General features: G+C 32.5%; 1 protein-coding gene across 20 annotated transcripts in view; it reads right to left on the bottom strand.

Annotated features, from left to right (window-relative positions):
- LOC115209943 (calcium-dependent secretion activator 1) overlaps positions 1-16,735 on the bottom strand; it is a 289,946-nt gene that overhangs the window by 199,511 nt on the left and 73,700 nt on the right. For 13 of the 20 annotated variants that reach the window (XM_036500755.1, XM_036500758.1, XM_036500764.1 and 10 more), the window contains one exon: positions 7,747-7,779. The exons of the other annotated variants lie outside the window; for them this stretch is intronic. In XM_036500755.1, the coding sequence (XP_036356648.1) occupies positions 7,747-7,779 (33 nt within the window). The remainder of the gene's footprint in view (positions 1-7,746; positions 7,780-16,735) is intronic. 20 annotated transcript variants of the gene reach the window in all.

Below are 16,735 nucleotides of genomic sequence, written 5' to 3'. Positions count from 1 at the left end.
CAGCAGAACTCAATGCTCTCCCCCATCACTCAAAATAAGCTAAGCATTCATTGCAACCAGTCAAATCCTCACTTATGAGTGCTAGTGTCCAGGTCTTCATAAGAGTTCTCATATTACAACATAAAAAGAAGCCTTTACAGATGATAACCCATATTACAACATAAAAAGTGGGTTATTAGTTTGAATGTTGTTTATCACAGGATAATCATGAGATACATATGTTCTGAAGATTATAAAAACTATGCAAACTAAAAATTTGGTCAAAAAAGTGAAATTAAAAACATGATACACATGCAGGAGTTAAAATATAGTAAAAACATTTACATGAAACCAGAAGAGAAAATTATAACCCAAAGGACAAGAAAAAACATCATGTAAAAAAAATGTCTTAAATTTCCAATTCAGTATATAATTTAATATCTAATAGAATTTTCAACAAATACTTCAAGAAATTGCTGCACAATTTGGTGATAATATGTAATGTATACTAAGTAAGTTACATGATATAAGAATAAAAAGGAATCTAATTGCTTCATGGAAAGTGTCAACATTTTCTACAACTGAGATCAATATTGCCCACCAAAACAATTTCCATCATGACAGAGTGGGCACAAAATTCATATACATGGTGTCCCAAAAGTCATTGATGGGTTTCAATTTTTAATAACTTCCTTAACTTTACAAATAAATGCATGAAATTTTGATACAATATAAAGGACATAATGGAAATTAATATGCACAAGTCAAATTTTGCAACACAACTACATCATATACAAAAAATGACATCGCTTAAATGGCAGCCATTTTTGGCTTTGCACACCTGTGCTCTTTCCAAAACTTGCACCATGACACCCTCAACAGATCCCATTCTCTGATTTCTGTATTGATGTTCTCCTTCAGTTGCCCCAGAGTCTCCAGTTTTTTTACATAAACCTCCTCTTTCAGGTATCCCCATAAGAAAAAATTCGGGCTAGTCACGTCTGGGGAATGTGAAGGCCAGTTGACATTGCTGTAGCAGGAGATTATTCTCTCTCCAAAGTACTACTGTAGCAACTGTACTGTTTCTCTTGCAGAATGAGCAGATTCCCATCTTGCTGGAACCATGTTTGAGGTCTACTTTGATTGGCCTTCATGTTCCCCAAACTTGACTAGCCTGATTTTTTTCTTGTGGAGATACCTGAAAGAGAGGGTTTATGTCAACAAACTGGAGACCCTGGTGCAACTGAAGGAGAACATCGATAGAGAAATCAGAAAAGTGGGGTCTGAAACTGTTGAAGGCGTTATGGTGCAAGTTTTGGAAAGAGCACCAGAGTGCAAAGCCGAAAATGGCTGTCATTTAAGCGATGTTATTTTTCGCATATGATGTAGTGGTGTTGCAAAATTTGACTTGTGCATATTAATTTCCATTATGACCTTTATATACAATCAAAATTTCATGCATTTATTTGTAAAGTTAAGGAAGTTATTAAAAACTGAAACCCATCAGTGACTTTTGGGACAACCTGTATAATATTATGAAGTTAAGTAGAATCAGGTTTTCTTCTGGATTCCATAGGAAATATTCAATTAGTTTTGCAGGTGGATTTTTATAAAAAGTAAATATAAATACTTCTATTAAATTTTCTGTTCTATCATTTAAATTTCACTTTTTGTTATAAATGCAATATGACTAGAGTAATGTGATGACTATTTGGTGCGATTTTTGAAGAGAAGAAAATTTGCTTTGTAGAGTCTAAAAGGATTCCAACATTGAATGACTGTGATAGAATTTATCAATACTAATATGAAGATCTATTGTATTGAATACAAAAAAATTTTTGAGAAGACGTTATTCAAAGGTACTCCCAATATATAGAAAGGACAATATTCTGGTACTATTCATGAAAAATAGAATAGTAATGCAGATTGTTTTCTGACTAAATGGTTATAGATACTAAATATAATTCGAATTCTTGAAAGCAGTATGAGAAGCTATATATATGGAGTTCAACAACAAGTATTGCTTTTACAAAAAAAAAAAAAATTCAGTCAGTAACAGAGACAACACCATATTTTTCAATGTTTATAAGACCTTCCCAGAAAAGTTAGTTTACTACATATTTACTATATATTTAATGCAGTGTGAGGAGACTGAAACATATTCCAAGTTATTTTCCAAATTTGCCAGAATAATTAAAATAATATGTCATTGACTAATATTATCTTCTCACGGCATAATTATTTCTAATTGACATTTTAATGCTTAATTCATTAAATATGATAGCGCTAATTTGTCTACTGCTTTTTCATGCAGATCCACAAGTACTTTTTCTCAGTAACTTATTCTCTGACTCTCACATAAATTGAATGTACAAATAGAAATGAGGTGACTTGAAAGAAAGATAATTCAAGTATTCATTACAAATTAGACACTACAGGTAGGGCAGTTAACAAAAATACTTTTATTGACGTGTTGAGGCAAGTGAGGATCAGAATCGAAATCGATCAATGGAAATTGCGGATGTGTTACCAGTGCCGGTGGCATGTCGAAACTCTACTTCTGAAGACCCGTTGAGGCAAGTGAGAATCAGAATCGAAATCGATCAATGGAAATTGCAGATGTGTTACCAGTGCCGGTGGCATGTAAGAGAACTTTCCGTTTCGCGACCGTTGCCAGCACCGCCCCGTTTCGTGTCCGTTGCCAGCTTCGCCTGGCCCTCGTGCCGGTGGCACATAAAAAGCACCATCCATTCGTGGCCGTTTGCCAGCTCTGTCTGGCACCAGTGCGGGTGGCACGTAAAAAGCACCCACTACACTCACGGAGTGGTTGGCGTTAGGAAGGGCATCCAGCCGTAGAAACACTGCCAGATTTGACTGGGCCTGATGAAGTCTTCTGGCTTCACAGACCCCAGTAGAACCGTCCAACCCATGCTAGCATGGAAAACGGACGCTAAACGATGATGATGATGATGATGATGATGACCAATTGTAAATAGTACTAAGTTATAACAGAACTAATTTAGAAACAATATCCCATGAAGTGAGTGGATAGCAGATGGAAAGCAAATTTGTTGGAGAAACTTCAGTTATCAACATTGCTTGCATCCGTGGTGATTTTGACTTTTTAGCTACATGGAGCATGTATTGTATGAACCAGACTAAGAATTATATACAAAAGCAGAGTAACTGATGACTGGAGAGATAAACAATTAAAATGAAGAATACAGAGGTTGGTCAAAATAATGAAAACACCACTTTTTACTTAAATATTTTCTTATTGGCAATATGACAAATTCAGAACTGTTCTAGTCTGTGTATATGTGTGTATATGCTTGACATATCTGATTTCCAAAGAGTACAAATGTTGGAGTACAAATGGCTGGATCTAAATCAGCCAAATTGTTTAATGTTTTGAGCAGTACAGTCTCTAAAATCATGTTGGCATTTCAAAACGAAGGTAAAAGCAACCCTGGCAAGCATAATTCTGGACAGAAAGGAAAGCTTGCTGAGAGGAACTGCAGACTAGAGAAACATACTGTGTCTAAATACCATCAAACTACAGCAGCAAAAGTGAGAGCAGAACTATAAACTACCATCTTGCAAACCATGTGTCAACCAAAGCCACTCATTATGAGCCCATATATCAATTGTCATGTATCAATTTAATTGCTCCAGTTTCTCAGGCATGTCAAAAAAAAAAAATGGTTGGTAAATATTAAAAACAAAGTTTATAATTTTTTACCAGATATGAAATCTATCTAAAATTAACAAAATATAATTTAAGCAACATCAAATGAAAATACTAAGTCCAAAGGCCAGTCATCTTGCTTAGATGTCAATACATTTTTTATACACAGATATGCAATTTGCATGTAACCAATTAAAAACTTGATTATTTTTTGTTATTTTCAAGTATAAATTTTTTGATTTACCATACAAAAATAGGAGCAATGGACTTAAAATGTTTTCATAACTTTTTTTTTTAAATATTGAATTGTATTTAATACTAATAAAAAGTAAAAGCAAAATTAATAAATAAAAAAATGAAATTAAAAAAAGGAAACATTTTCAATTGTTTATTTTGATTTCATAAGTAAAACACAAGTAAAATTCAAAATGATACACGGTAAAAATTATTATTTGAATAATCTATTTCTAAAGATAGCATAATAAGGAAAACAATTTCTACCCTTTCAGTAAAATATAGTAGTATGGCATGCAAAAAATATGTGATTTAAATGAAAATGATCTTATTAAAAATAGGAAGAACATGAAAACATTATAGTAAAGGATAAAATACTTATAAGATATTCTTAAAGTAATGGCTTAGTACACACATTTGTTGAACATTTACTATTGTTTGAAAGTCTCTATTTCATTCTTCATAGAATAAAAACCTATAGCTCAGTTTATTTTATTTGTAGATGTTAAACAATAGAATAAAAAAAAACTAGTAATGTTCTATAATAGTAACACAAAGAACTATGTCACAAGGTAAAGAAGTCATTGGAGAAATAGGAAATATCTACAATGAGCATTTTAATTCTCTCATAAAAAGCTTTTTCTGAAATATCAAACTTCTCTTCTTTTTCATGGTATACCATTTATTCCTATGTTTAAAATATATTAGGGTGCCTTGATGGTTGGCTTTTAATTTAATAATACTAAAAGGTAGATCCAATCATATAAGTTGTTCAATTCTTTGATCAATACATCAGTTTGGGTGTTTATTTTTAATATTATAAATAATATGAGACCCAAAAAGAATTTTGTTGTTGCTGAAGGAACCACATTTGTCTCCATATCAAAAATCATCTGAGATCATCACAAAACTTTGGCATCGTTCTCAATATTACGAGTTCAAACAACTCAGTCCGCAATAATGTGGCAAGAGGTCAATGTGACCTAGGTATTAAAGAATTAATACAAATTAAACTCATTTAAAGTATATACAAGAAATGCCATGTATCAAGGATGTTACAACAATGACAATTGTAAACTATGTCACCTAAAACTTGAGGCATACTAGCCTGGCTATTCAAGTAATGTTGAGAATTATATCCATGTGCAAAGAAAAAAAATTTCAAGAGAATAGATTCCATTCATGGCCCAAAGATTTAGATCTCTGGATTCATGTATACATGAATCATATTCATATTAATGGTACTAGATTGCTGCTTATCATAACAGATTCTTTTTCAAGAAGCTATAAGTGTTCCTGAAAGAAAGCACTGTATCCTAAAACAGGTGCCATGATAATTTCCATTTTCCTATTTACACTTGCGTCAGAAATTAATTAGCACTTCTCAAATTTCTACATTAAATAGGTTAAATTAATTAACCTATGAGCTGTTCAAAACGTCTTACGCGATGATAAAACTTAGTATGGTGATTTCGGTCCTTGCGAGGCGCTACCTATATCTATTAAACAAAGGAAGATTTGTCTGCATCCGCACTCCAAGTTGTTGTTGCACTGCTATGTCAACATCATAAGGCTGTAGACTCTCAAACTGCTCTGCAAACAAAGTTACGTCATCGTTCTGCGCAACAGTGAACTCGCAACAAAGCAATAGTTCGAGATATGGCCACTAGGTGACAGCACATACCTTGAGTGAAGAGCAAATCAAGGGTGCTAATTAATTTCTGACGGTAGTGTACTTGCATGTCAAAAATTTTGAATTGCACAAATTATGGTGCAAACAGTCAAAATGGTGTTAAATGCACTCTCCCAACAGAGAGAAAAATTTAAAGTCCTTTTTACCTCAATTAATTTTCAACTATCACACTATTCTTCATGCTAACAGATAACAAAGTCCTTTGAGTTGATGGGATATCAGATTAGTTCAACACTAATCAATATAGTTCAACACTAGCAATTGCAAACTTTAAAAATTGGAATCAAAATTGCTTCCAGTACAAGGAATTGGATTAGAAATTTGGTTTGTGTAGACTAAATCAGTCCTAAACATATACCAATTGAAATGGGCACATAATGAAGCTATAAAAAACAACAATGAATCTTGTTAAAGAAGTAATAACTCTCCTAATTTAAGAAGCATCAGGGTTAAACCTGCAATGAAAAAATACTTTGATGATGTACATGATTTACCTAATGTAATAAGCTCTTACATTTCAGAGAGATGTGAAAATAATGATGTTAAATCACATTACTGTAAAACTAAAAAAATTAACATTATGAATAAACTGAGCAACCTTGAGTTTTCACAGATGAAAAAAACACTAATATATGATGTAAGAGAAATGCTCCATTTTATATTGTTCTGTGGAAATATACTTGCAGTCATTGAGGAGGGAAACAGCATTAAGTTAGTAAGGAAAGTGATCATTTAAAACCACTACCCTCAGATTAGAAACTCAGCATGTGGAAATGATAAGCCAATAATATTTATATCACACAGGGTTTTCTTTCATCTTATTTATGGTAAAGGTAATTTCTACGGTGCAGACTATCAGCAGGCAAATTCAAGGTGCAGATGGGTTTATTTGGCTCTTATGCAAGTGGTGGTTATGAGAAAGAGGTCAAATGAATAACTGAAAGGAAACTTAGATGTATAGAAGTATAGGTTAATTGTGAAATGAGGAAGGAATCAAGAGTTGGTAGGGTTAAGGAGAAGAATTGTAACTATAAAAGTGAGAAAAGATTAGTTGGCAAATTTTTTAAGGATAAAGATCTGAGCTCCCACATCAGATGTACCTGTGTAATGAATTAGGAGAACCAGAGAAATTAAAAATCTTGACATCTTCAAGGAAGTTATTTTGGAGAGTAAAAAAAATTTGGTTGAGGCTCTTGATTAAACAACAAAACCCAAAGGATCAGATATGATGTAGAGTATCAATGCGATAGGTAAGAGCAAATGATTTTGAGTTAAGGAAAGTGACTGGTGATTGGATGTATTTCTTATGATTTACACATTTGAAAAATATGTACTCTAACTCTCTCTCTTACACACACACACACACATATACATACAATGTAATATGAAAACATAAGCAGAGAAAGATTTTTTTTGAAATAATATTTTAAAGAATAAATCTAAGGTATTTAAATAAAGTGATAAGAATAAAGAATTGTATGGGCATGCATATTATTATTATTGAGTAGCCTTAATCAGCCTTGAAACAAAAAGGCAATTTCATATTGATGCTGTCAAATAAATTTAGAAGTTGTAAATACTAATTATGATAATATTTTAAGTCAATCTAATTTTAATGACATGCTAAAGAAAATATTACTTCCGAAAAATTGGCAAAATAAATTGCCTTTTAAATATACTGATTTTTAAGTAATGACATAAGGAAAATATAACTTATTGTTATATATATATTAAACATTTTTAAGTTCACACAAAACCAAATTAAACTAGAGCTATGATAAACTAAACTGACTGTGTTAACTCCATTATGACTGGAACCTTTATTTCTGCATATAAATTTGTTCTTAAAAAGTTCTTGATTAAATTAAGAGCTTTTTAAAAGTATTGAATCAAGATCATATTATGTTATATTACTGGTTGATATGTATAAATAACATGCACACACACACATGTATGCATATATAAACACACTCATACTTCAATTACTACAAATATAAAATATATAAATTAGATATTTTGTGAAATGTATCTGAGGTGCAAAATAACAGAAGAGAGAGAAAAGATTACACATCTATTCAACACCACCAAAATATCATGCAAAAATTAAATTAAAGTATGTGAACAGAAGAGTGCATAAGTTTGTAGCACCTACCACCTGAAACAAGCCCTGCAGCAGCGGCAGCAGCTGGAGTAAAAAAGGGGGAATTCTAATGTTAAAAGATTAATATAATACAACAATAAGAAATTGTTAATGAATGTATTAGAAATATCATAAATTATAAAAAATAAAAGCATATAAATTAAACATATTTAATTTTCAAAAATACTTCTTTAAATTTTGTTTAATTAATTGAATATATTTGTATTCTATTAAAGCAGAAACAGTACAGTATCAGACAAAATGTCTTGCAATATTTAGCTATGTACCTTTCTTTTCCCAGTTCAAATCTATCAAGAGCAACTTTAGCTGCTATCCTTCCAGGGTCAATAAAACGAGTACTAGCATTATATATATATATATATATATATATATAATAGACTATACACAAAATCAGTGACCTTATATGCCTATATTAGAAATCCTAATTACTGAAATCTCAATCTTAGTAAAATCAACAATTCACAATGATAACTATATAGGTAAAGTAATGGGAAGCAGTGACATTTGTCTCTTTCTCAACAATGTTATCATAATAAAAATATTCCAAGTAAAAAAATTTGATGAATTCCTTTTATGATTTCCCTTTGCTGAAATTTTACTACTATGTCATGTATGTGCTCAGCCCATTAACTACGATCAGTTAAGATGTAGCTTTCCAGTTATCTTTCTTTCTTTGGGTGTCATGTCCAGAATGTAGAACATAGGTGATCATGTTCAGAACGTAAGACATAGGTGATTGTGTCTGCCACAATTCTCTGTTCTTTGTTTTCTATAACAGTTCCACTTCCTGATGTTTAACACGTCTTTCTTTCAACCAGTTCATCAAGCTTGACGTCCATATCATCATTCTCTTTCCTCTGCTTCTTTTCCCTTCAGTCTTTCTGGTCATTGCTAAATTCTCCAGGCCCTCATTCTTAATCATGTGACCAAAACAGCTCAGTTTCTAGGGCCTTATTTCATGAAGCAGTTTCCTATTTACCACTGCCTGGGTCATCACTTCTTCATTAGACACTTTGTCCATGCTATCCTCAATATTCTCCTAAAGAATCACATTTCACAACTCTGCAAGCTCCTTGTCATTTCTGATGTTAGAAATATTGCTGGTGACACCTTAACCTTTTATTTTTCCATAGAAGACAAAAAGTACAAGAGTCATTTAAATCTATTAGTTGTTCTCTATAGGAATATTTGTACCCGTATTTCTATTGTTAAACGATTTTGTTCTTTTTAACACGTAAAAGGAGATTGGATCAGAAGAAATGTTTTTTCTGATAGTTTCAACTTTACATTTAATAAACCACCAGGTTCAGTTTTGGTGTTTATGATATTTAGTATTTATTGTCAATACTTGATTGGATGTGAAATAATAGTATGATTGAATGATAGAGTACAAATGAGCTGAGAGAAAATGAAACAGCTATATTCTATTTTAAAATTATATGTACAGAATGCTGTAGTCATCTTTTATTCAAAATATTTTCTGATGGTACTTTTGATATATATATATATATATATACTAGCAGCATAGCCCGGCGTTGCCCGGGTATGTAAGAGCCCCTAGTAGGCAACGACTAATCCCAATCTAGTCCTTTCCCTCTAGGGAATGAAGGCGCATGTGTAGGTTGCAATGTCTTCTCTTCACTCGAATACTTCTGTATATACCATGTTCCTAGCTGTCTCTTTGGACGATAAAAAGGTCGAGTTGTGTCCCCTAGACAGAAAATGTGTTGCATATAAAAAGCTTAGATTCTCGACCCCATGTCGAATTTATCGATTTTTCTCAGAACTGGGGGAACTTTTCAAAATTTTCACTGCGTTAGTTTTGAATTATGACATTGGGCTATGTGTGTGTCAAGTTTCATCAGAATCGGTTGAAAGCCGTGGTCAGGGTGAGGGTACAACCTGACAGACACACAGACACACACACAGACAAACTGCCGTTTATATATAGAGAGATACATTAAATTAGAGATAATCAAACAGTGAAAAACATAAACTAAAACATAGAAATAAGATTAATTAATATAATATAATATACAAAGTATATAAAATATAAAATTCAAAATTTAAATTATTTAAAAGTTAAAAATTAAAAAAAACTTTTTAATTATTAATTATATATATATATATATATATATATATATATATATATATATTATTATTTTTTATTTTTATTTTTATTTATTTAATGATATATATTTATTAATTTTTTTTAATAGTATTATATTAAATATATATAACTATCAAAAAGTATTAAAAAGTTAATATAAGATAAAAAGTAAAACCACTACGATTGTTTCATGCCCATAGCCTAATTTGAATAACAATAATTTAAATTCAATGAATAATTCGAATTATGGTTATAGTCAATTTTCAGGTTAATGATAATATTTAAATGAATAATCAAATATATTTAAACAATATTTTTTTAAGAAATAAATAAAATAATAATTTTTCTTATAAAAAACTCTATTATCAAACTTGAATTTTATATTTTATATATTTTGTATATTATATTAATTAATTTTATTTCTATGTTTTGGTTTATGTTTGATTTGCTTAATAGTGGTTTTATCTCTAATTAAATATACATACATATATATTTATACTGTAAAATTAGATTTAATCCTAAATCTAATTTTTCCCTGTAAGTTTGGATTTACTCCCTAATATTAATATTATATATATATATATATATATACAATTAAAGGCCCCTAAATTAGGGTGCCGAGTGCTGGGGAGTTCTTCTTTTTGTGTCCTCAGCACTCGGCACCCTAATTTAGGGGCCTTTAATTGTATTACTACATGAATAATATTTTTCTATACGAATAATATTTTTGTCTTATGACTGATTCGTCTTTTGTGCTGGGCACCTGGTAGTAACTAATATTTCTACCCTTCTTGTTTATATTCGCATATTTACATGATGAATTTATTCGTAAAATACTTCCCGGCATGCCCTATACTGCCGTGTAGATTTTGCGTCTGCGCAGAGATTTGTAAAGTTAAGATCTGCTAGTAGTCGAGATCGACACATGTTCTCACATCGCTGCAGACCTCGATTCAATTTAGGCGACTCGTTGATAAAGCCAGCCTTAGCAAACATATTTTGTGTTTTGCTAGAAAGAGGCAGAAACTGATCGGTCCGAGGTGTAAAGTTATCGGTAAATGTTTTTGATTTTCACTCTCGATAAGTTCATCTTCTTTTTGTGTCCCCAGCACTCGGCACCCTAATTTAGGGGCCTTTAATTGTATTACTACATGAATAATATTTTTCTATACGAATAATATTTTTGTCTTATGACTGATTCGTCTTTTGTGCTGGGCACCTGGTAGTAACTAATATTTCTACCCTTCTTGTTTATATATATATATATATATATATATATATATATATAATTAGATTAAAGGTAGCTATGGTTCATCTATAATGTTACCCTGGGTTTCATGTCCATCTTTATGGATGTGAAACCAAGGGTAACCACACAGACCAGCCTTAGCTATCTTTATCTAATTATTCTACTGCTCTATAACTTAGAGTGTGCTTCTCCTTTGGATTTATGATTTACTGAATATATATATATATATATATATATAGATAACCTCCAATAATTCAATACTGATTTCATGTGTTGACACAACACAATGACACAGATTGTTAAGAGATGAGCAAAGTTGATTAAATAGACAACCTGTATATTACTGGTACTCATTAAATGACACACAGAGGTAAATGACACTCAGAAGGTAAAGGAACATCTAAATAAAACAAGATCATTTTGACTGGGACTCAACTGATTCTGCTGTCACCATCAATGACTCAATACTGAGATAAGAATAAAAACTAACTATATTAATCATATAAGATATCACTGTGTAGTACTTGTAGTTATTTCTAAAATTATATTAAACGCATGAGCATTAATGCTGGATTATAACATCATTATCGACCTGTAAATATAGTGCCAGAACTCCATTTATGTATATAAGATACTGATGCTCCTAAGATTACACCCTTTCTGATTGACCTCTAAGTGTCTCATTCAAATATCATAGTAAGTACTTATGTGACTTTTTACTATTCACTACATCAGTCTCATCTCCATTCTTGGATACCTAATTTCATGTATTTTACAAAAATCCTGTTTAATGCTGACTCACACAAAGCAGTTGCAGCAATACATATGTTATCACATCATCATTTAACATCTATGTTCAATGCTAACATAGGTGGAATGGTACCACAAGAGCCGGCTAGGCTGGAGACTGCACTGGATTTCTGTGACAGTTTTGGCAGGATTTTTACAGCTGGATGACCTTCCTAACACCAGCCACTCAGTAGAGTGGACTTAGTGCTTTTTATGTGGCACAAGCACAGGTGAGGTGAGTAGTGCTTTTTATGTGGCACAAGCGCAGGCGAGGTCAGTTTTGGCAAGGTTTTTACAGCTGGATGCCCTTCTGAACACCAACCACTTTACCGTGTGGACTGGGTGCTTTTAAGAGGCACCTGCACTGACAGGGTTACCAAGTACATGCAAGACAAAAACTTTTAAGAGGGGAGGATGCATTGGAGGAGGTGATGATGAAAAGGTTACAGTGAAACAGATATAGGTTTCTTGCTAAAGAGGAAGTACAAGTTTTTCTGGCCAGATAGAGAAAGATCTTATACTTTTGGAAATAATGGAAATTTTGAAAAAAAGCAACTTTATGAATATACACTCACAACATATAATCTACTATTGAGAAGTTAGTGCCAGTCTCTCTAGCATTTGTCTTTGCATTAATATTGGCATATGACAATGATAGTGGAACTGTATTTAAATAGCTCAATAGTGTGTTTTATTGTGCTTTAATAAAACAAAAGTACATTAGCATTTATAAACTAATTACCACAAACACTATACAACATTATAAAAAAAGAAAGCTGCTCTAAATATATATTACTGTTCTATTTATTATTCATGCGATATACTATATATTCTCAAGTGTAAAATATTTTTACAACATATTTCTACATTAAACATGCAACAATTAAAAAAAAACAACTAATATTCATGTACTATTATTTGCATAGAGATTCATTTTTGGCCAATATTTAACTCATATATGGTCCAGTAGATATATGAGTTAAATATTTACAGCTAAGTAGAACTGATTCAAAACAATAAGCAGTAACTGTTAAATAATTCACTCAATTACACCTGTGGGTAAAGTCTGCAGTAGAATGTACTCTTGCAATGTAACCTTCACAACATGAGTACAACACCTGCAATGGGATTATAGGATCCCATTCATCTCAGAACTACTGCTATTAGTTTCGCCAATTATTGAAATAAAAGTTCGAAAGCTATCATCTATTTGCAATTACTTAAATAATAAGAATGAGGCTTTTAGATAAACAATATTTGAATTAAATTTGACAAATATGTAAAAATATATGTATGTGTATATCAAATGTATGTGTATGTGAGTATGTGTATATATATACATATATATATATATATATATACACATATATATACAAACACAACACATTCAAATATGTGTGTATATACATGCACACACACACATAGACAGAGAGAGTGAGCGAGACAGACAGACACACACAGATAGATAAACATATACATATATGTACATGTGTATATTAGAATGGAAAGAAAATCCTGTCGCATTTTTTGACATGGTCATTTTGAGGGAACATTTTCAATATTTATGGCGAAATATGCATTAATTTTTACCTTCTAATGTGTTATTCTTTCTTAGTAGATTACTTTTTACCAGAATGGTTAAATGTGTATTGATTTTATCCTTTTCAATGAGTTTAGATCAGATTCATATTAGACACCACATGCTATAAGAATTCAAAAGGGGATTCGTCAGCAATAGAAACAGTAAGAAATATTCATACTGCCTGTGGAAATGAAGTTTTAAGTGTCCAGACAAACCAACGATGGTTTAGCCAGTTTTGCTCAGGAAATTTTTCTCTCACAGATTTCCCTCATTCTGGATGACCAATTCTGTAAATATTCAGCTTCTGAAAACTGTAATTGAGGAAAATCCAAAGCAAACTGCACAAAAATTAGTTCAATTCAAGACACACTTTGATCATAAGACACCTTCACAAATAGAGAAAGTGTCTCAATTTGGTCTGTGGATCAATCAACATCTGACTGCTTCTCAGTTTAACCAAAGAATTGTCTTCTGAGTGTCATTGAAGTGTAGACTTGCTACCAAACTTTTCCTGGATAGAATCATCGGAAGGGGTGAAAACAATCATATTCAATGAAAACAACATTGGATAGTATCCAATGAAAAAGGAGAATCCATTCCCAAACCAAGACTACACCCCCAAAACATTATGCTCTGTGTCTGGTGGGATATGAAGGTTGTTGTTTATCCATAAAATGTTAAACCAAAATAAAACAGTTAATAAAGACAAATATTGTCATGAATTGGAAGCACTGTACAAAAATTTCCAGAAAATACTCCCATCATTGGCCAAACATTGAGGGATGTAGACTACATATTACTCAATTCACTCAGGAAATGTTTATGGAACTAATTATGAAACTTTTGCTTCATCCTCTTTACTCTCCTGATCATGCTCCATCTAGCTATCACCTTTTCAAATTGTTGCAACATTGTTCAGAGGGAAAACAATTCATTAATTATAAAGAGAATTAAAAATGATATTGAATTTCCTTTGCTTTGAAACCTGAAAAATCATATGCCCGACAGATCAGCAATTTGCCAAATAGATCTGTAAGCCTCACAAATGCTGCTGTGGTTCTACTATGGATTCTTTCAACCTCACTTATTGTCATGCCATTATAGTACTGGCTGTCCTCCATACCATGCTACTCTCAATGAGATCATAAAGCATGGCCTAAACATTGTAGGCTTCCCTTCCCAACTTGAGCCAGAGGGACAGTAAATGGCTTGATGGTATGACAATTTTCCCATTCCATAGTTGTAGGCCTTCTCATCTGGGATACCACATAAATTAAACACCTTCTCCAGTAATTGATGTGTTCAGTTTCCAGCCCAGGGTTCACTGCTCAACAGGCCAAGAAGGGCAAACTGTTTAAGTATTGGCTACTCTCTAACAGGTTTGTTGTTGAGTCTGTAGCAGTAGAGACCTCTGGCATTCTTGGAGCCTGGACCACATCCCTGCTCACTGCTATTGTGGTGGAGATGGTTATCCACAAGTGCAAGCCTCATCTCCCTTTCCATCCTCTGGGGGAATGCCTTTTTCGATTTTGTCCATGAGGCTGACTCTAAACCTTTTTAGATATTAGTTGCAACATTCTGTTGATATATGACATTACTGTTTAATTATACATTTTTATTTTATTTACTTTTGTAAAGTTTATATAATGTTTTATGTTATCTATTCTAGAGTATTTCGCAGTTCTTTTCTACAATCTATCCAAAACATATGAGAACGTCATAAAAGATTTACTGCAGCACTATATTATGGAAGAAATGGATAAAAATCCTAGTATAGAGTTAGTCAAAACTGTCATTAAACAGGTCAAATCAGAAAAAAACACACCAGGAGCTGATGGTATACCAGCTAAGATTATTAAGCATAATGGGGATGTTGTGGCTAATCTTGTGACCACACTAATAGTGAATATATCAGTTACAACTGATTGGAGAGATGCTATATAGATTTCCCTGATCAAAGGAGAAAATTACCAAGTCAAACAGTGATAATGTGTGTAGTATTTTCTTGTAAATTTTGGCATAAACTTTGCCAGATGAGATTGGAGCCTGGTGCAGCCTTCTAGCTTGTCAGCCCACAATCAAACCATCCAACCCATGCCAGCATGAAAAGCGGACATTAAACAACAATGATGATCTGAAGACATACACTTCAGTGTTGTAACAGAGTTTCAACAAGGATTTAGATTTGGTAGAAGCATCACAAAATGTGATCATTAGCAGTAGATAATTGCAAGCAAAGTGTATAGAGCAGAGATTCCTCTTATACCAAGTTTTTGTTGATCTAAAGAAAATCTTTGATACAATGAACAGAAATTTACTGTGGAGAATTTTGAGAAAGATTTGGGTCCCCATTCTTGTTTATTATGTTTGTCACTGGTATGAAGGCCTATTTCAACTTATATGTTACTCTGGCAGAACAAATCCCAATGGACAATGGTGTTAAATAGGGGTATATATCTGTGTCAACTTCACTCTTCATATATTGGGTCATCCCATAAATAATGCAGGTTTTTTTATACTTCTTCTATTGTTCAAAATTAAGATAACAAAGTTCTTTTTAAATCTAAAATATACTCTCCTTCAATTTCTACAATGCTCTTCTATCTATCAGATAGACTTGCAAAATTCACTTGTCTGTGATGAAAAATACTCCTTCAGTACTGTTCTGGCCTTGTCTACAGAATTCATATTTTTTCCATCCAAATGATTTTGAAGACTGTGGAATAAATGATAATCAGATGGGACAATGTCCAGCAAATATGGTGGGTGGGGCATAGTTTCCGATTCAAACTGCTCCAGCTTTTGGAATGTCATCCTCACTGTATGTGGCCAAGCATTATCCTAATGGAAGAACATCTTTCATCTTGAAACCAAAGATGGTCATTTTTCTTCTAGCACTGACTTAAGCTTTCAAGCTGCTCACAGTAGATCTCCTTTGTCATCATATGGTTTATGTTTAAAAGTTCAAAGTGGACTAAACCTTTCATATCCCACCAAACAACAGCTTACGTGGGTGAAGAACTCTAGCCTGGGGTGCTGGTGATTCTCCTTTCCCTACCCACTGTCTTCAGTACTTGACATTTTTATAGAGAACCCATTTCTCATCACCAATCACTATTCGGTCCAAAAAAAGGCTCATTTGTGAGACGTGACAGCAAAGAAAAGCACATATTCACTCTCTGCCAATGATTAGACTTGGAAAGTTTGTGAGGAACCCATTAACCCAATTTGATGACTTTTCTAATAGCAC

This window comes from Octopus sinensis, linkage group LG1 (genome assembly GCF_006345805.1).
Source record: "Octopus sinensis linkage group LG1, ASM634580v1, whole genome shotgun sequence".
NCBI classification, from domain to species: domain Eukaryota; kingdom Metazoa; phylum Mollusca; class Cephalopoda; order Octopoda; family Octopodidae; genus Octopus; species Octopus sinensis.
This window is presented reverse-complemented; position numbering and strand designations above follow the sequence as displayed.